This window comes from Sceloporus occidentalis, unplaced genomic scaffold (genome assembly GCF_023333645.1).
Source record: "Sceloporus occidentalis isolate IW3139 unplaced genomic scaffold, rSceOcc1.0.p SCAF_9, whole genome shotgun sequence".
In the NCBI taxonomy this organism is placed as follows: Eukaryota; Metazoa; Chordata; class Lepidosauria; order Squamata; family Phrynosomatidae; genus Sceloporus; species Sceloporus occidentalis.
In genome coordinates, this window is record NW_028316989.1 from 48,271,864 (window position 1) to 48,293,578 (window position 21,715).

General features: G+C 45.9%; 1 protein-coding gene across 2 annotated transcripts in view; it reads left to right on the plus strand.

Moving 5' to 3' along the window:
* The first annotated feature begins 234 nt into the window (after nt 1–234).
* LOC149307493 (SMAD family member 3) overlaps nt 235–21,715 on the plus strand; it is a 45,507-nt gene continuing 24,026 nt past the window's right edge. For both annotated transcript variants that reach the window (XM_089539287.1, XM_089539286.1), the window contains exon 1: nt 235–1,121. In XM_089539287.1, the coding sequence (XP_089395413.1) occupies nt 916–1,121 (206 nt within the window). In that variant the 5' untranslated portion in view covers nt 235–915. The remainder of the gene's footprint in view (nt 1,122–21,715) is intronic.

The following is a 21,715-nucleotide window of genomic DNA, read 5'->3' on the forward strand; positions in this document are numbered from 1 at the left end:
GAACAAAGGAGGGAGAGAGGAAGGGAGGAAGGAAGGAGAAAAAGACAGAGAAGAGGAAACAAAGGGAAAGAATAGAAAGTGAGAGAGAAAGGAAAGAACAAGAAGGGAAAGAAAGAAAGAAAGAAAGAAAGGCAGTCAAGTGGGGAGTGAGGCGGGGGTCCTGGGGCCTTGGCCTTCCTCCTCCTCCTCCTCCTCCTCCTTTTGCCGTCCGTCTGGGGCTCGGAAGGAAGGAGGCGAGGCCAGGCTCTTGGTGCTGGTCGTGGGAGCCGGGAGGAGCCCCGCCGCCATCCGCCGCCCCTCCTCCGCCTCCTCCTCCTCCGAGGAACAGAAGGAAGGAAGGAAGGACTGGTCCCGAGAAAGAAAGTTGGGAGGAAAGAGAAAGAAAGAGAAAGAGCAGCAGGAGGAGGAGGAGGAGGAGGGGGCTTTGTGGTCCGCCTGGCTCTCCGGACTTGGAGCCCCCCCAGGACCCCGACTCCTCTGGGAAGGAAGGAAGAAAAGAAAGAAAGAAGGAAGGAGCCCCAGCCCCAATTCCCCCAAGCCCCCTCCCCCAGCCCCCGACTCAGCCCCTTCTGCTCCCTTCCTCTCCACCTTCTTTCTTTCCCTTCGTCTCCTTTCCTTTCTTCCTTTCTCTTCTCTTCCCCCTCTCCTTCTCTTCCTTTTTGTCCTCCTTTCTCCTTCCTTCTTCTCTCCTCCTCCTTCTCTTGCTTCTTCTCCCTTCTTCTCCTCTTGTTTCTCCTTCCTTCCTTCTCCTCCTCTTTCTCTTCTCTCTTCTATTATTTTCTCCTCCTCCTTCTCTACCATTCCCCCTTCCTTCACTTCCTTCTCCTCTTTCTCCTCCTCTTTCCCTGCCTTCTTCTACTGTCTCCTCCTTCTTTCCTTCCTTCTTCTCTTCCTTCTCCATCTATCCATCCAGCCATGTCCTCCATCCTCCCTTTCACTCCTCCGATCGTGAAGCGCCTCCTGGGATGGAAGAAGGGAGAGCAGAATGGCCAGGAGGAGAAGTGGTGCGAGAAGGCGGTCAAGAGCCTGGTCAAGAAGCTCAAGAAGACCGGGCAGCTGGACGAACTGGAGAAGGCCATCACCACCCAAAGCGGGGGCACCAAGTGCATCACCATCCCCAGGTGGGTCTCTGCCTCTGGACCCTCTCCTCCTGGCCTGGAGACCCACCAAGGCTTCAAGAGGGGCTGGTTTCCTCCAGGGGGACTTGGGGGGCCTACAGAAAGTGGGATGGAGAGGCAGGATGGGCCACTTGTTCCAGAAAGCTCCTCCTGATGTAGGTTGGATGGTTGCCCCAAGTCTGCTCAACTAGCCACAGGTTGTCCCTCTGACAGTTGAGGCATGGAGCTGGTGATGGCGGAAGGCAATCCCTAGGGAGATGGCCAGGATCCAGTGGGTCTACTTTAGTTGGGGTTCAAGCCATCCAAAGAGATGGAGATGGCCCTCTTGGACCAGGTTCTTGGCTTGGATCTGGTTCTTGGTTTGGCACCAAGGAATGAGCCTCAAGGTGGGCTTGGGCTCATACTTTGGTGCCAAACCCAAAGAAGGAAGCCCTCTGGGACCTGCTGGGGGTCCACTTTGGCTGCCACATGTTGTGTTGTGTTGCGTGTTGTTGTGTTGCGAGTGTCTGCTTTCCACAAGAGCTCACTCAGGGATTGTCCAAGGGTCTCACTTTCTGCTGCTCCTGAGAATAGGACTCAAGGAGCAACAGGTTCAAATTGCAAGGGAAGAGCTTCCACCTCGACATGAGGAAGAACTTATGGCAATATTCAACAGTGGGATCTGTCGCCCAGGGGTTTGGTAGAGTCTCCTTCTTTTGGAGGTTTTCAAACAGAGACTGGATGGACATCTGTCAGGAAGGTATTGCTTGTGTCTTCCATGATGGCCCCTGGATGGTCCCTTCCAACTCGGGGATCCTATCTATTCCTGCATGGCAGAAAGGTTAAACTGGATCGCCCCTTGGCATCCCTTCCAACTCTATGATTCTTAACCATGTGCTTCTACTTGGAATTTGGGTAGCTCTTAAGTAATGGCAAAATACTCCTACTTTCCTTCCTCCACCCTCTTTTTCTACTCTCCAGCATATGTTGTTATATATATATATATATATATATATATAGAGAGAGAGAGAGAGAGAGAGAGAGAGAGAGAGAGACTAGTTGTGTGAGCTCCATTCTGTATCAATGAGCCCAAGGGTAGAATAGTGGGGACATCCCACACCATCCGCCGTAAAGTCTGGGAGCATCTTTATCCATTTAGAAAGTGGCATTGGTTTTCCCCAGACACCTTGGTTGACATGGTTGTTGCCCTTTGGGTACACCTTCTCTACCCCAAAGCGCATTCGCACATAATATGGTTGAGGACTTGGAAACAGGTTCAGAAGAGGATCTGTGGTAACTCCCAAAGTTGGCTCCTCCAGATGTTTCAGACTTCATCTCCCAGATTTCTCGACTGTTGCCCAAGTTGGCTGGGGCTTCTGGGAACTGAAGTCCAAAACATCTGGAGGACCAAAGTCTGGGATTCCCAAACTCTGGTCCTCCAGGTGTTTTGGACTTCAGCTCCCAGAAGCCTCAACCATCTTGGCCAGTGTCCTGGGATTCTGGGAGCTGAAGTCCAAAACACCGGGAAGACCAGAGTTTGACTTCAAGTCATTTCTGATTTGTGGGTGCGCCTTCAAGCCACCCGTTGACTTATGACAACCCCATATATTTTTAATAGGGTTTTCTTAGACAAGGAATCATCAGAGGTGGCTTTGCCAAGTACCAATGTTTGGCTCATAGTTTATGCGCTTCCCATTGAAAACCTTTTCTGGAAAGATAAGCGGTGGTGGTTTTAAGTCCTGGTTTGCACAAGTAGATTTCTTGCAATGCTAAGTGTGCACTTCTTGCTTAGTTCCTTTTTGTGTTGGAATCAATCATGCCGTTTTTTTGCTTTATCCCCATTGCCTCCAAAGCCCTGCCCTCCAACCAGGGACACCTTTTGCCTAAATAACACTGAAATGAACAGGACAGTCTGCCCCATTTGTTCTCTTTCGGCTTCTCAGGCTTTTCTGGGCCTCGGCTGAAAAGGGTGTGGATTATTTCATGGGCCAAAGGGTTCATCACTATGATTTTGGTCATGCTTTTTTATTTTTAACAATGACAAAAAAATAAATCTGTGTTTTTGTGGTGGAGCAGACTCACTCACTAATGCACATGGGCTCAAGGTTGTTCACACGCATGAGCTGGAAGTGCGCACAAGCTTTTTGTGGTCGTTCCCAAAAGGTTTTCTTTTTTCCTTCCCCCAGACATGGGAGTTGTGCTTGGTCTTCTGTTAGAAAGTTTTGCTGATCTGGAAAAACTGAGCTGTTTCTGGTCTTTTATGTATGTTTTCCTCCTCCTCCTCCTCCCTTTCTTTAAAGCGTCAAGCAACATTGGTGTGCTTCGCCGGCGGTGGCTCTTCCTTTTTGCAAAGAAGGCGAAAGTTCATGCGCCGCCGTACAGTCGAAAAAAGAAAAGGCAAAAAAGGCCAAGCTGTGAAATGGTGCTCTTCCCCCCGTTTGTATTTCGCCCTTGCCTCTTGCTTTCCTAATGCTCCGTAAATGTGTCTCTTGGCTGTCAGGATGATTTAGTACAGAGTGGCTGGCAGCACACAAAGAAGCATCTGTTGTAGTGGCCGGCCAAAGAGGAGGAGAAGATGCAGCGGTTCAAGGGGATTGAGTAACTTGAGTAATGCCGAAATGCTTCTTTCACAAAAGGCAACTTGAGAAGTAGAACCCGCAGTTTGGGACTGTTCTTGTTGCTGTTATTGTTGTTGTGTGCCTTCAAATCGACAACCTTTATGGCAACCCTAAAGCAAACCTAAGGCAACAGCAAACAGCCTCTGAAGAAACTTGCCAACAAAACCCCAGGATAGGTTTGCAATGAAGTGCTCCTTGTCCTTATCTTTTCTGATGAGGCCTCATTCCCACTTACAAATAAATCGGTTTGCGATCCGAATCAAATGATCAATTCAACAGCGGAGCATGGTTCACACTACATTTGCCCTGATCGCACTTTTCCCCCAGTGAAATAACCCACTTGTGGTTCACAAGCGAATTGCTTCAAAATGGACCCGCTCCAGCCAGTTGAAGGGCAAATTTAAATCGATTCCGATCTGCATCTGGTTCACACTTGCATGGAATCGATTTATCCAAAAAGACGCAGATTAAATGGGCCTAGCGCATGGCCCCCCTCTCCGAACCACTTTCGCGATTTGGGTCAAGTGGGAACCAGGGTCATTTGAACTGGTTCAAACGATTTGCGATCTAGTTTAAAAGGTAGTGGGAATCAGGCCTGAATTTCCAGCCATTTAGCTCTAGTGGATGACCTCTTTGGATCAGAGTATTGTGGAGAACCTCTCCCTATCTACCTTCTCCATTGTTGTCGTTGTTGTTGTGTGGTTTTGAGTCATTTCCAACTTATGGCAACTCTTGATCAAACCTATCATGGGGTTTATAGGGCTTTTTGTGGGGTTTTCCTGGGCGATGAGTCCGTGTTCTAGAAGAGTTTATTCCTGCAACATCTGTGGTTGGCATTTTCAGAGAACACAGCAGCATTGCCCGAAAAATCCCACAAGGAACTATGGATGCCAGCTGTGAAAGCCTTTGACTTCATATCATGGGGTTTCCTTGGCAAGATTTGTTCAGAGGAGGTTTGTCATTGCCATCCTTTGAGGCTGAGAGAGTGTGACATGCCTAAGGTCACCCACTGGGTTTGCACGGCCGATTCAGGATTCGAAACCTGGTCTGCAGAGTCAGAGTCTGGTGTTCAAACCCATATTGGCTACTGATAAGGTTTGGGAGCAATTAGAGACAACACCAGAGAGGCAGTGTGGAATAGTGGAGTGACTGTTGGACTAGGACCCTGGGAGATCAGGGTTCAAATCCCTGCTTGGCCATGGAAACCCATTGGATGACCCTGGGCAAGTCACCTCTCTCAGCCTCAGAGGATGGCCATGGCAAACCCCCTCTGAACCAATCTTGCCAAGAAAACCCCAATGATAGGTTCGTCTTAGGGTCGCCGTAAGTCAGAAATAACTTGAAGGAACACAACAATAAAAGATATAACACCCGCTCTTGTCACTTCATGGAAAATGTCCTCCAGGGATCAGGAGATCTTGGCCGATCTCTAGGTTTGTGAATGAGACCAAATCCATTCCTCTGAGGACAAAGCTGCCCATGACTGTGGTGGGGCCATTCCCTAGTAATGTATCATCAGAAACTCTTTCTTGGAGAGATTGAAGCATCCTGAGGTGCTTTTTCTGCAGAGCGCAGCTATTATTCTCAAGTCCAGATTCTAGAAATGATGGGAAGGGAGGAGATAAGGACTGTCTCCACGATTTAGATGAGGGTTGTGGTTGTTGTTGTGTGCCTTCAAGTCGCTTCCAACTTATGGTGACCCTAAGGAGAACCAATCATGGGGTTTTCTTGGCAAGATTTGTTTGGAGGAGGTTGGCCATAGCCTGAGGCTGAGAGAGTGTGACTTGCCCAAGGTTACTCAGAAGGTTTCCATGATCCAGGAGGGATTCAAACCCTGGTCTCCAAGGTCTCAGCAACCCCTGAGCTAGGATGTAGGACCAAGGGGAGCCAATATAATATCTAGGGCAGTGATTCCCAAACTTTGGTCCTCTAAGGATTTGGACATTGGCTCCCATAGTTGGTTGGGGCTTCTGGGAGCTGAAGTCCCAACACATGGAGGACCAAAAGGTGGGAGCCACTGGGCTAGATGGACCTTGAGATGCCTCCCAACTCTTTAATCCTACCTTACTCCCAACTCAGTACCTTGGACAACCCTTTTAAAGTTCAGAGTAAGGAAAGGAGATTAACCATCCCATTGCCATGTAAGCCGCCAGCAGCCACCGTTTCCATTGCCTCCCTTGGTCCCAAGTTTGGACAGCCTTTGCGATCCAGGTTCGCAAACATAAAAAATCCAAATGAAACAGGCCTTTGCTAAAGTTCGTAGAGAACCGTCTTGTCGAATCTGGACGTCTGGAGCAGGGCTACTGCGGTTACTTGCCGTCTGCGCCCTTCGCTGCCAATCAACACAAACAGCGTTGAACTGGAATTTTCCCCCATTTTAATCCAACGTGTCGAAGCAAGCAAGGATATAATGTTTATTTGTACAACTCAGAAGCCTTGCAAAAAATTCAAAAGTAAAATAAGGGGCTATTGCCTTTTTTAAAAAGTCTGGGTACAACCCACAATCCTCCCAAACAGCAAGGTGCATAAGGACAGGTAGGATATCCTCGCCTCCCATCCGTTTCGTGGTTTGTTACATTTCTAATATTTCTATATATATATTTTAAAGACTCAGTATGTCATAACACAATTAAGGCTGGTGGCACATGGCAAAATTATCGCAGTTTGATACCGCTTTAGCTGCCATGGCTCCATCCTGTGACATCCTTGCCAAGAAAAAACCATGATAGGTTTTGCCTTAGGGTCGCCGTAAGTTGGAAACAACTTGAAAGCTCACAACAACAGCAACAACAACATACAACTAAATAACCAAAGGCCCATGCAAACTGCTGTGTGAGGGCATCCCAGATGAGTGACTGGGAAGCACTGGGTGCTATAAAGACAATGTGTGAAAACTGTATGGAAAGGGAAACAAGAGGAGTCCACGCTGTGCTTGGATCAACCATCAGAGCCTTACAAATAGACTCTTGCTTTATAATAATATAGATTATTATATTTTTATGTTAATATTTTTAATAGTGTTTTATATTCTTGACTGTTTCCGGGGCAGGAGGGAGGATCGGAGTGGCCTTCCAAAGGCGTATGTCAGCTGATTTTGGATTTTAGTTGAAAACATCCTTTTTATAGTTAGGCTTGTGCCACCTCTCGGTATGCCTTGGCATTCCACAGATGTTTTTGTGGTAAACCTTACCCTGGTGTCTGTAATACTTGTCCATTCATCCCAAGGCATTTATGTGTTTGCAAAGGCAGGAACCAAACAGGATTTAAACAGATCCATTGCACCGTTGTAGTCCCTGCGGAAGTGGAGACGCTTTACTGTAATGCCTCTCATCCCCAGATTAGGAGCAGAAATGTTGGAAACCTGTCATTCTGTGCAAAGTGTCCTGGGTTGCCTGCCATGCGCAGGGTTCTCTTTGTACCTGGGTCACAGTGGAAAGGCTTAAAACCCATAGTTTGGCCTTCTGGGGTATGGTTTTGCAGCTCTGTCCTTCTCAGCTCATGCTTCTTACATCTAGCGAGGGCTTCTCTCCAGAAGAGCACAGCTGTTGCACATGTGGAACATGATGTGAAGCCAAGAAAGATGAAACCCAACTCCTCTCCCTACCCACCACCCCTTTCCCTTCACCCTTAATGAAGTTTCTGGGCAAAAGGTATCCCGTTTCCAGTAAATTCCTGCCTACTTGGTAAATTCCTTTTTTTAAAGGAATATGCATGCACTTTCTCGCTCTCTTTCGGCTGGCTCTCCTGCCCATGCGCTTGGCTATTCTAGGTTGCCCAATCTGACAGTTGGATTTTAAAACCAAGATCTTGGAAGCTGTGGTTTGAAAGGGGAGTTTGCAACTTCTTTTTGCCGTCCGGATCCCGGCTTTAAAATACTCTGGTTGTGGCGGTTGCTGCGAAAGCGAAACAGACACCAAAATAGGAACCCAGAAAGTTGGGGATTTTGCTTTTGGTGTTAATGCAATTGGCGCTGATTAGATGATTAGTGGCTATATTGCATTCAGAACTTTTTCTACAAAGGGCTTATATAAACATGGGCATAGAGGCACACTGCTTTCTCCTTTCTTTCTGTTCCTTTAATTTAGTTTACTTCCTTTTCTATATTTAGGGTTGCAAGTGGAGCTGGTGCAGGGATGGCAATTCAGCTGTCATAGTATATATAGAGAGCAGCGGGGAAGGTTAGCTAAGAAGTATGACTGTATTTTAAAAGTACCACAAAAACAGAAGTTGCAGCGTGTCCAGAGTCTCTGCATGCCTTGCCTTTCATAGTCTGTGTGACAGACGCAATCAGCTATTTTACTACTTCAGCCTTGATTTGTTGTTTTAGCCATAGGCTTTCTTCTTGTGAACCATTCTGGGTTTAATCAGTGAATTGCGTGATTCCTACTCCTTTTTCTGTGCCTGAAAATGAAAAAGGTGTTTAGAAATATTCTTAAAGTGAGCAACAGTTTGAACACTGAGCCACTGATGCATAGTGATTCTGATCCGCGTCTGGTTCACACTTGTGCAGAATCAATTTATCCAATAAGACGCAGAAAAAGTCAGTGTCAAAAAGACGCGGGTTAAATGGGTCTAGCGCAAGCCCCCCCCCCCCCCCCCCGATCTGGTTCAAGTAGGAACCAGGGTCATTTGAACCTATTCAAACCGATTTGCGATCCAGTTTAAAAGGAGTGGGAATGAGGCCACCATGCGTGACCCTTGCCCAAGCCTCTTGGCTTCCTTCCTGTGTTTCTGTTTATAGCAAGGCTTGGCCCCACCTGGCTGTATCATGTTCCACTCCTTGCAGACGGATGCATGCGTTGTGCACAGGTGTGGCTTGAGGCCGAGACACAAACACCTTGCCCCAGGGCTTGCCTTTGTTCAAGGAAACACGCTCCACTTAAAGCATCTCGGTGGGGAGATGCTGGAGAAAGGGGCCTTCCTTTGCAGCCCTAACATTTGTTTGTTGTTAAGTGATTCACTTCTTAATATCTGGGAGAAATTCCCATCAGTGATGTGGGAGGTTTTTCTTTTATAAGGGCTGAGTCACGCTTGCTTTTCTGCTGAGCCTTTGGGCTTCTTTTGAGTCACGGCAGCAGCTCCGCCGTTTTGCCGATTGATCCGGAACCTGGCTGGAAAAGGGAGAAGGCGCTTTTGCAAATACTGTTGACCAAGGACCTCGGGAACGTGACGTCCCACACGCGCCGGCAGCAAAAACGCCTTTCGCAAGGCATTTTGGAAAGGAGCAGCTGTGCGTCCAAATGGACAACCCAGCCCTGGTTTCTCGACACATGCTGGAGGCAACTTGAATCACTGAATTGCATGATTCCGATCCCCTTTTCTATGCCTTGTTTTTATATATTTATTTACTTTATTTATATGCCACTTTTCTCCCAGGATGGGACCAAAGGATCTACGGCAACACATTAAAAGCATTTACAAAAAGTTTTAAAACGCCACATTAAAAGACTATAAGCTGATTAAAAATCATGTGTTATGTGCTTTCAAGTCGTTTCCGACTGATGGCAACCATAAAGCGAACATATCTTGGGGTTTTCTTGGCAAGGTTTGTTAAAGGGGTTTTGCCATTGCTTTCCTCTGGGGCTGAGAGAGTGTGACTTGCATAAGGTTCCCCCAGTCATACAAAAGTTAGAAACAGATAAAGCATACATCTATATAGCCTTCTGCAAGTTGACCATAGAATTGTGCTGGAGGACTTACAAATGCCTAGAAAAGTGTTTTCTCTTGGAATCTGGACATCTTCTAGCACAACTTTATGGTCAATGTCTGCTAGAAGTTGACCATTGAATTGCACTGGAAAGCCTACAGATACTTAGATAAATGTCTTCTCTAGGAATCTCTAAGTCCTGCAACACGATGCTGGCAGATATTGACCATAGAGTTGTGCTGGAGGACTTAGAGATTCCTAGAGAGAACATATTAATCAAATCCAGGAATAATCAAATCTGGAAAAGTCAAAGCCGCAAATGTGGAGGGAAACTATACATATTTCTTTTGCAATCTCAGATCAGTTCTGTTCTTAAACCACTTCTTCTAAGCTCTAAAATAAAGAGCTGTAGAGATTTTTTTTCTTTTTAATTTGGCTATTTTCTGGTGATGGGCAGAATAATAGAAATTTCTTTAAAATTCCCTGCCTTTTCATGTTTGACCTAAAAATGCCTAGAGAAATATCCTGTCTAGGCATTTCTTGGTCCTCCAGCATGACTCTATGGTACGCTTAGGCTGGAAGTCATTTGTCTCATTGAAAATAATAGGGTTACCTATTATCCATGGTTTTGGGTATCGCCGGGGGCTCTTGGGATGCAAATCCCATGCGCATGGGTGTCATGCTGCAAAACCCGAACGCTTTCCCATTCCTCCGGAAGTTTGTGGATGAATCTCATGATGGAGGGCAGGGTTGGTTCCTGTGTTGCTTTCCTGGGTGAATTTAGGACAGAGGCGTATTTTGTATTTCTTAAGCAACGCTGGCTAAGATTCCTGCCCCAAAGGCAGCCACTTGCCTGAGCATGCCTGGCGCATACTGTGTCATCATTTTCAATGGCTCCGGGGTTTTTATTGAAATCTCACAGAGGTACTTGGGGTTTTTTGGTTACGCAATGCGCGCCGTAATAACATAAAGGGAGACTTCATGCTCATTTCAAATGCACTCAATGGTTGTTTCGCAACACAAACAGTTGTTGTTGTTGTTTTAATGTGTCCAAAGGGCTTGTGCAGAGGTAGAGAAAGTGTGGCTCTGCAAATATTGTTGGATGGCAAGTCCTATCAGAGCTAATGGAGAGGGAGCCCAACAGCATCTGGACGGATGTATATTCCCCATTCATAGTTGTTTCTCAAGGATTGCGGAGCAGAACGGAGTTGTCCTCTGTTCCTAAACAACACACAAAAAGGGACTCCTGGGTTGTGTGTGAGACAACGCGTATTTGAAACAACTCTCCAGATCAGGTGTCTGGAGCAGTTTGTTGTTGTTGTGTGCCTCCAAGTCACTTCTGACTTATGGTATGCAATTGTGGGGTTTTCTTGGAAAGATTTGCTCCAAGGAGTTTTGCCGTTGCTGTCACTTGAGGCTGAGAGAATGTGACTTGCCCAAGGTCTCCCAGTGGGTTTGATGGCCAAACTGGGAATCAAACCCTAGTCTCCAAGGTCATAGTCCAACATTCAAACAACTATGCCATGCTGGACCAGTGCTTCTCAAAAATCCCAGTGTGTTGGATCAGCGAATTTGTGTTTTCAGTGGGTTAGGGACCATCCATCCATCTGTCTCATCTCTTTCCTTACACTCAGCCTTTCCTCCAAACTGGGACTCAAGGTGTCTTACAGAATTACAGAAAATTACAATGGAACAGATCTATTTAAAAACATCCACTTTCACTCTATAATAGAAAATATGCTACAATGGAAGTTGGGTGCACCTTCTTTTGCAAACTTTCTTTGCGGCCAAATCTTCACCCTCAACTGGTGACTTTGTTCTGTGTTTTGCCACAAGTTGCATTGTTCCTTAAAACTTTCTTCTGTGTCTATGGAGATTTTTGCTCTCCTTCAAGGTGACCAGATGTCCTCCTTTTCCCAAGGCATGCCCTACATTTCATTCTTCTGTCTGGGAGGAACTCCAAAATGCCCTCCCTTTTGAGCATGCCTAAGAAGCATGCATTTATTTTTATATTTTGCTTTTATTTTGTAATCTCCTACATTTTATGGTGGTTATGAATCTGGTCACCTTGGCTCTTCTTGCAATGGATTCTGTCTGGCTATTTTCACAGGGCCAGAATCCATGTTCAAGTCCCAACCAGGGCTGCTGCCCCATTGCAAAATTAATGCAGTTTGACACCGCTTTAACTTGCCATGGCTCAGTCATATGAAATCCTGGGATTTGTAGTTTGTTGTGGCACCAGAGCTCTCTTGTCAGAAAAGGCTAAATGTCTCACATAACTAAAGCTCCAAGGATTCTATAGCATTGAGCCTTGACTGTTAAAGCAGCATCAAACTGCATTATTTCTGCAGTGTAGATGCAGCCTAGGATACATGCCATTGTAAATCCGTTCTATTTGGGACTAACAGTTGGGAGTATAATTCCATCCAGCTTTTAGGAGGAGAAAAATAATAACACAAAGCGACTTGGCTGTTGAGTGTAAACATTGGGTTCATGCGCGCTGCACATAGGTTTCCATGGGTTAATTGCCCCATTCATCTCTGCTGTGGTTTTGAAGCGGAAATGCTATGCAAATACTTTTTTAAAAAAATGTTTGCCTTGGTCTGAAGCCACGATGGTTAAGAAGAGGATCTCCAGATCCAGAGGCAATATGCTTCTGAGAAAACAGAGGGAAGGAGAACCCTTTTGCTGTTGGAACCAGAAAGTGGGACTGATCAGACCCGCTTTGGGCTTCTCTTCCATTTTGCAAGGTGTGCGCCATGAATGCAAGGAAAGTGGAGCATGTGTCTTTGCAAGAACAGCAAAACATCCAAAACCCCAGACCAGACACAGAATGAACACAGCAAAGACTTAACTTGCAATTTGCCTGAATACCCTAAAGGCACCAAATCCTATCTGATTTTGGAAGCTAAGCTGGTTCAAGCCTGGTTAGTACTTGGAAGGAAGACTACCAGGAGTGCTGCAGGCTATATATTTGAGAGGACACCAATGGCAAAGTGTGTTTGTGTATGTGTGTGTTGTGTGCCTTCAAGTCATTTCCTACTTACGGCGACCCTAAGACGGACCTATCATGGAGTTTTCTTGGCCAGATCTGTACATTGCTTTCCCGGAGGCTGAGCGACTTGCCACAAGTCACCCATTGGGTTTCATGGCCAAGCTGGGAATCGAACTCTGGGCTCCATAGTCCACTATGTCAGGTTGGCTCCCTGTACCTCCGAGTATTCCTTGCCAAAGAAAACCATATGAAATTATAACGACATCTCAATTAGCAAAGCCTATTACAAAGACGTTCTATTTTGCAAAGTCCTTTTACAGCCACCCAGCCTCCTTTTCCTCCTTGTTCTCTGTCTAGCTGGAAGATTTTTAGCAGCGTCAGCATAGGGAGAATGACGAATGAGGCTGGGGAATCCTAGACGTTTGGTGTTGGTGTTGCGTCTGCGGGAAACAATGTAAGAAACCTTGACCTGAGAAAGAATAGGATTGTACTCTGGCCAGTCTTACTAAAGCCATGTGCAAATAGGCAAGGTAAACAGCATCTGCCTCCATGCATGAACAGCAGGACAGAGAGAAAAGTGAAAAGGAAATCCAACCTGCTTTGCCAGTTACTTATTCCCAGTGTGTGAATAAGAGAAAGTGACTTCTAATCTGCAAAGGATGGGGACATTGCCTTTTTCCAATTTCCCCCCAAAACTTTCCCAGCAATGGGAATAAAACGTATTGCATCCCCCTCAATAACTTTGAAGTTCAACATCTGGAACCAGGTTGGTTTTCCCCTCTGTTTGAAGTGACTTTTTTCCCATGCTGGAGTGTCTCCTCCCCAGCCATCCCCATAAGGATTGCCTTACTCACTTCATTCTCCCACATTCCTCTTCCAGCCACAGGCAGCCAGTGCCTCCAGGCAGAGCCTCTAAGCCTTTGGTGCCTTCCCCCTTATTTCTTCCCAGTTACTGTTCAGAGGTACATTGCCTTTGGACGGCTGCCTGGGGTTTGCCTTCTTCCACGAAAGTAACCTAGAGGCATTATGGCATAGATGGGCAACTACGGTCGACTGGTGGGCTAGTTGCCTCTCCCAGAACCATTTGGGGACCATATAACCAGGAAAGACAGACGATGGTGGGCTCTCCATCGCTGAGGGTCTTTCAGCAAAGGTTGGGTGGCTATCTCTCAGGACCGCTGGAGTTGTATAACTCCTGCACGGTGGGAATAAATTGGATTAGATGACCTTTAGGGATCCCTTCCAACTTTAGAATTCTAAGGTTTTGGACCTAAGAAACGTAAACTTATATTTCTGGGAGTGCTTTTAGCCTGTGTTTGGTCATGCCCTACCTTTTTTCAGGAATGTCCTCCATTTTTCAGAGCCTTGTCCTCCTTTGCAGTGGTGACATTCATTCACCCTGGAAAACATAGCAATTTTAAAAATTGACATTGGTGCTGACTTCATTTTCCCTCCTCATTGCTACCACAATGACCCTGCAGCAGTGACAATAGCTGGCATAATGCAAGACTTCTCTCTCTCTTCTGCTACTCTGTACATATCTGTATAGTAGATATTTATGTAACAACAACAGCGAACAACAACAAACCCAAAGGGTCCGTCTTTTGTCTTATGTCTGGGACCATTCCTCGCTCTGGCTTGCAAGAAGGATGCTGCAGCTGTTCTCATAGAGTCCTCCTCTCACAGAAGAGCGGTTGTTCTCCTTCCTTTTTCCGCCTTTTCCTCCTCTGCAGCTGTCCCTGCCATTTCCCAACAGAAAGAGAAAGAGAGAGGAGAGTTTGGACTCCAGCATCCCATGCAGGGAGGCTTTCTCTTTCGGCGTGGGACAAGCCCTCTGTCTCTGCCAAAGCATGTGCAATCTTTCTTCTTGCTTGCTTCCAGGTCCAGAGTTTGAGTTTCTGCTCAGTTGCACGGTGATTTCAGCCTGGCATTTTTAATTTTTGGCCCAGGTCGGCATATGGCTTGCACACAAGGAGCAGCTATCCCAGCGGAAAGCTTGCAGGTGCTGTCTTTGGAAAGAGATAAAGCTTGATAAAGTGCACCTGTACTACATACTTATATTGGTTTGATGCAATTTTAATGGTTAGGTATCCATTTTATGGAGTCCTAGGGTTCGGAGATTGGAGAGGTCCTTTCGAGTTCTTGCTTAAAGATTGCCAGTCTGCTTCCCTGAATTATGGCAGAAAGTTATAGTGGGTCCTCCAGGTTTGCTGGAGTTATGGACACAGGACCTCCGTAAAAGTGGGAAAACTGCAACTAAAGAACCATCAGAACACGTCTCCAGGGATCTCTTGGTCCTCCAGAGTAATTCTATGGTCAATATCTGCCAGAGGCTGACCATAGAATTGTGCTCAAGGACCTACAAATGCCTAGAGAATTGCTATGGAAACCTCTAGGTCCTCCGGTGCAACGTTTGGTGGAGGTTGATCATAGAGTTGTGCTGGAGGACCTAGAGATCTCTAGAGAGAACATATTAATTGAATCCACAAGAGTCAATGCTGCAAATGTGAAGGACCGACTGTACTGCATAGACTTGACTATAAGTCGACCTCATGCATAAGTCAAGGGCAGGTTTTGGGACCAGAATTATGGATGTTGATATGACCAGCGGATAAGTCGAGAGTAAAACCTAAGGATGTGTAACAAAAGGACCATCCATTGCACAGCATTGGCGTTCAGCAGAAGGGTGGTGTAACACAACACCTGTGCAACTGTGTGAGTGTAGATTTACTCTCCCAGCACAATGTTGGATTGTGTTGTGTGTGGAGCCTGGAAGCAAGCTTTCATGAGAAAAAGGTGGTGTTGGTTTGGCTGCTTTTCCTCCCAGGACCGTCCTTGTAGAGTTTCTCAGTTGTGCGCAGAGTCCGTTTCAAAGCGACTCCTGTTTTCCTCTGTGTTTGTGTATTTTTCAGAGCCAGGAATGCAGAGGCATGTTTTGGCTTGGCCGTGCCCTGTTAGCGTAGTTTGCATTCCCTTACTACAGATTGGAGCGAGTGAGTATGCCGATGGGTCCGTATGTGTTCAGAGGTTTCTTTCTCTGGCCCCACTCTTTGCTTAAATAATAAGCTTTCTAACTCAACATAACTAAACAGCAAGAAGGGATTTTGTGTGTGTCTGTGTTTGTGCGTCTCTCGTGATGGTTAGCTTCTAGCAAGAAACAAAAAGTCACTTGTGAGGTTCTCCTTTCTAAGAACAGCACAAGATCTGAAACTGGGATTGTGTATTTTGTATTGTGTGGCATTTACAAATTGTTGGGCTTGGTGCCTCGAGGCCAATCTTTAAACTGAAAATCTCTTGAACAAACAAACAATGTCAAGGAATAGTGTCTGTTCTGAGAGAAATCTTATTTGGAGTCCATATTTATGCATCTACATTGTTGTCATGTGCCTTTGAGTCATTTCCAACTTATGGTGAACCGATCATGAGGTTTTCTGGGCAAGATTCGGAGGGAGTTTGCCATTGCCTTATCCTGAGGCTGAGAGAGTGTGATTTGCTCAAGGTTAACCAATGGGTTAAATGGCCGAGCCGAGATTCGAACCCAGGTGTCCAGAGTTGTAGTCCAACCCTCAAACCACATAGTCCATTTAATATGGTAATGTAAAATCATAGTAGAGATGGAAGGGACTGCAAAGGCCATCATCCAGTGCAGGAAAACCAGAGCTAAAGCACTCCTGAAAGATGCTCTTCCAACCTCAGTTTAAAAGATCTCCAAAGATGGAGACTCCATTGCCTTCGGAGGCATTTGATTCCACTCTCAAATAGCTCTTAGAGTAAAGAAAAGTTCTTCCTAATGTTTAGATGGAATCTCTTTTCTTACCATTTGAACCCCCTGGTTCCAGTTCTAGTTTTTTGGAGCTTGGTCCATCATCTGCATATGAGCCCTTCTCATATTTAAAGATGGCTTTTGTACCATCTCTCAGTCTTCTCTGGGTTGAGTTTTGTGTCTATAAATCACGGGTCTCTGCCTTGAGGACCATTGGAGTTAGTCAGTGTGTAAACTTGGGAGAAGAAATATCTTATTGTTGTGTCTGTCTTCTAGTCATTTCCCTAAGGCAAACCTGTCATAGGGTTTTCTTGGCAAGATTTGCTCAGAGGAGGCTGAGAGAGTGTGACTTGCCCAAGGTCTCCAAGTGGGTTTCCACGGCTGAACAGGGATTCGAACACTGGTCTCTAGAGTTGTAGTCCAATGCTCAAAACCACCACATTGGATCTCATGGGAGAAACAACAGCTGCAAAACCCAATAGAGAAGTCTTCCACATAGGTCCAAAACACACTGCAGAAATAATTGAGTTTGCGTCCACTTTAACTGCCTTGGAATCCTGGGAACTGTAGTTTTGTGAGACGTTTAGCCTTCTCTGTCAGAGAGCTCTAGTGCCACAATAAACTACAATTCCCTAGCACTGCGCCAGGGCAATTAAAGCGGTCTCAAACTGGATTATTTCTGCAGTGTGTTTTGGACCCTAGCTGCAGTCTAACAACCAGAAAGCGCTCAGTTAATAATCCAAACAGTTGGAAGGTTCTTCACAAATAATACCATAAAGCAACCCATTCCCTACCAAACAATCCATAGATACATAATAAAGTAGATTTTGTGCATAAACGAATCGTCATTTGGTGCATACAAAAGCCTTCCAAATTGGATGCATTTAGAAGAGGGCCACAAAGGTTTCAGCCCACAGGTCTTTATCAAGTCCTGAATACGAAGCATCTGTTTTTTGGCAGAGGAGGTTTCATGACCCTGAAATTGCTGAGGTGGAGATAAAATGTCTTGCAGACAAGCTTTTGCCAATTGGGATCCAGAGTTGGAGGAGAAATCAAACAGGGCAGGGATGGGAAATGCCCGGCAGACGCAGTGACCGAAACATGAGCTTTGTTTCCATCTGGTCCAAAGCCCAGAGTTTTATTTCCTTTATGGCTTCCTTCCAAGGTCGCAAACAGTGTCCCCAACTCCCATTTTATCCTCAAAATGACCCTTTGGCATTAGGCTAGAGAGAGGCTGGCTTTTAAGGTCACCCGGGCTGCCTTTCTGCATTTGCGCTGCAGAAACAACACAGTTTGACACCACTTGAACTGCCATGGCTCCGTCGTGCATTGAAATCCTGAGACTTGTAGTTTTGTGAGATGTTTGGCATTCTCCGGCAGAGCGCTCTGGTGCCTTACCAAACTACAAATCCCAGGACTTGTAGCATTATTTCTGCAGTGCAAGTGCAGACCCCTCTCCCCTGTCTTAGTTTTCAACCCCTTTCACTGTAAGGAGAGATGCAATGGAGGAATTTGAAGGTAAAACCTTGTCTCTATGGAGGAACCTCTGGGCAGGTTGCGTCTGTGAGCATTTTGGGTATTTCCCATAGAAAGATGTATAAAGGAAATGTTAAAAATGGTGGGCATTTGTGGCAATGAGATGTGGGAAAGGAACACGAGGAGCAAGATGGCTAATAACATGAATTTATATCACCTTTGCACGACAGAAATGGGATTGGACCGGATGACCCTTGGGGTCTCTCCCAATGCTTATTCCGTAATTCATGATTCTATCAGCCTTTTTAAAACATTGGAACAACTTTGTGCCTACAGATTGACCAACTATCCAGGAACAGTCAGGAAGGCTAGTGAGCTTCTGAGCACCGTCAACTGGACAGAGCAATGTCTCTAAATTTAGCATTCTCCACAGTTGTAGTGTAATAAGGTACCAAGTGTCCCCAGCCCTGTATGGATGAGGATGATGGGAGCTGTGGTTCTCCATCACATCTAGAAATGCCACGGTTGCAGAAGGTTGGCACAGACACTACACCTTCAGCACCAGTTCTGCCCATCAGCAAAACTGGAACCAATAGCTGGCAACAGAAGCTTCAATTAGAAAGAGGAAGTGTGACTTTCAACAGTGAAAAAAAATACCCAAAAGACAAATATGTAGAAAGTAAACATCCACAACCAGAGCCATTTCATGGAACTTTCATGCTGCAAGGTGTTCTAAAAGGCAATCCATGCAACTGACCCTTCCTGAGCATGCAGACTACTAAACATGGGGAAATAGCCATGTATGAAGTTCACTTCTGGTTTGGAAAAATGCAATTAAAAATATATTACCCAGACCGTTCCACACTATACAGGTACAAGGCTATGATTCCACCTTGAATGCCATGGAAACATCTGATGGAATCCTAGGATTTGCAGTTTAGGGAGGGAAACTGAGAGTTTTGTATGATGTTGGCACAGCGGTTTAAATGAAATAATTGCACTACAATTATATGGTGTAAAAGGGCCTTTAAACAGTCCCTGGATTTTTTTTCCTGCAACGAATTTGCCTGTTGCTTGCTTATTTTGCATTGTTTATTGTGTGCGTTTCATCAGAAAAGGCTGGAAAAGCTCTCCTTCTCACTTCCCCTGGCATTTCTTTTCAAATCTGTGTTAGCCACTGGAGAAACACAAGCCGAAATAAAGGGAATGCATGACCATTTTTACTTTTTTTTAAAGGTTGTGTTATTTTCCTTTCTGCTGGAGGATGGATGTGTGTTTGGGTGGCGATGGTGGAAAGAAGGACTTCTGGAGGCTTGTCGCAGCGGACGTTTCCAAACACGGATTAATTGTCCAGTACATCCAAACAACTGGCTGTTTTGAGTGCATGCAGATGATAATCCAAAGCCCAGTCTGCTGGGGCGGAATGTGTATTTTCACAAACGTGAGATAAGAGTGCTTTATATACGGACATGGGACAGTTAATACTACAGCACTTGGGATGGAAGTCCCTTATTAGATCATAGTTTAGGTCCTGGCCAAGCGTCTCCTGCAGACAGTCCCTTAATCATTGCCTCCTGGCAGAGGCTTGGCCTGAACCATGACGTGTTTTTGCAGGAGCTGCCAAAACAGCTCTGATGGACAAGAGGAGCCGGTGTGTTCCTTGAAACCCTGCATCCCACTCCGTCCTGGGCTCTGTTCTCATTGTGTGGTCTCCGTTTGCTATCTTCTCTCAGCCTCAACAGCAAGGATGAACCCGATCTGGACGGGGAACTCCACCCTGATTTAATCCCTTGAAAGCCAGACTCCCACCAGAGAGTCTGCAAGGCAAAGGTAATAAACAGTTTGCAAGAAGTGCGAGTGAGATCTACTTTGGCACCAGCGGCCAGTTGTTTCTGGACCTTCCCATAAGCCCAAGAGGTATTGGATATGAGAGGCCATGCCCAAGTGGAAATGCCCAGTTGAGGACGACCCGGTCAGCATGTCTGTCTCCCACTACTCCTCACCTGGATTGTCTTCTCCTGCAATGTTGGGAAGGGAGAGGAGAGGGGGGAAATGTAAAAATGATGCCCAGCCATGCATGGAGCCCCAGCCAGCTTGGCCAACAGTCGGGAGTTCAGAGAGTTGAAGTCCAAAACATTTGGAGGACCAACGTTTCGCAACCACAGCATCAAGGCAACGGTTGTCAACCTTTGCCATTGCCGTCTCTGGGCTGTCGGCCGCCCTAAATTGACATCAGCCACCCACTTTGGGGCAAATGCTCAGCATCCTCCTTGTATAGTGTCTAGATCAAGAAAAGTCATAGTGCCACTCTATTCTGCTCTGGTCAGACTCCACCTGGAATAATGCTGTGTCCAGTTCTGGGGAAAACAATGCAAAAAAGACATTGAGAAACTGGAGCCATGTATCCAAAGGAGGGCAACTAAAATGGTGAAGGGTCTGGAAGCCATGTCCTATGAGGAAGGACTTAGGGAGCTGGAGATGTTTAGGCTGGAGAAGAGAAGGTTAAGGGGTGATATGGTAGCCCTGTTTCAATACTTGAAGGGATGTCATATTGAGGAGGGAGCAAGCTTGTTTTCTGCTGCTCCAGAGAACAGGACCCAATGGAGCAATGGATGCAAGCTCCAGGAAAAGAGGTTCCAGCTCAACATTAGGAGGAACTTCCTGAGAATAAGGGCTTTTTGACAGTGGAACACACTCCTTCCTTGGAGATTATGGTGGAGTCTCCTTCCTTAGAGGTCTTTAAGCAGAGGCTGGATGGCCATCTGTCAATGGGGATGCTTTGATTGAGAGTTCCTGCATGGCAGAATGGGGTTGGACTGGATGGCTCTTGCGGTCTCTACAGTTCTACAATTCTATGCCAGGTCTGCCTCCGGTCTCTGTTTTCATAGGGATTCAGTCATTCCTTGAGTCCGTGTCTGATGCTCTTTGCTACCCTGCGAGAGAAAGGAGGGACGCAGACCTCGTAAAAGCAAAAACTGCTGCGCAAACTTTTGAAAGAGAGAATCGCAGCAGGGGGAACATCTCCACGAAGGCCATTTTTGTTTTCCCTGGGATTGCAGTGCTCTTGGTTCAGCCAGATGTGCACAAAACCAGGGGGGCTCCTGGGGTGACGTCTGGGTCCTGCCTAGCAACTGGCTTTATCTGGGCCCAGTCTGGCCACGGGGAAAGAGGGGTGTAACCATAGTGACAAGCTGTGCATGGGTGATGTGCGCATGTGTGTGCATGTCTGTCTGTGTGTGTGTTCGGGGCCAGAGATTTGACCTTTAGTAACCTTCACCCTTTGCCACGTGAGCAAGAGGACTTGGTAAAGAAAGCTTGCCAGTCCTAGAAAAGAACCATCTGGAGACCCTTCTGAGACGGAGGAGGAGAGAGGGGCGCATGGGTCGGCCTCTCTTCTCTTGCAGCATTGCAAAGCACTACATTTATTTTATTTATTATAACCTGCTTCTCCCTCCAAAACTGGAACTCAAAATGGCTTACTGTTTTTTTAAAAAAACTGCGATCAAAAACATACAGTGCATTTTTAACATTGCAAGATACTTTTGCTTACATTTTAAAAAAGCATATGAGAACATAACAGTTTTTAACATTTGCAAGACATTGCAATGTTAAAAGCATTGTATGTTTGTAACTGCCTTTATCAAAATTCGTAAGCCACTTTGACTTCCAACTTTCTCCCCCCAAAGTTGGAACTCAAAGTGGCTTACGATTTGTTTTAATAAAGGCAAGTAAAAACATACAATGTTCTTAACATTGCCATGTACTGCTAGATATGATGATGATGATAATAATAATAATAATAGAATTCAAAGTTAAAGCCATGTTCTGTAAAATCAGAAGATAAAGAGATCTTGTTGCAGCTTTGAGACTAACTGAAAGAAAGAAGTTGGCAGCATGAGCTTTTGTAGGATTAAGTCTACTTCCTCAGATGCATTTGCAAATCAGATGCATCTGAGGAAGTAGACTGAAGTCTAGGAAAGCTCATGCTGCTAACTTCTTTATTTCAGTGAGTCTCAAAGGTGCTACAAGATCTCTTTACCTAATAATAATAGTAATTGCACACAAACGCACACAAACACACAGGGTTGCCAGAGTGCAAACTGGCGAGGTCTCCTGGAC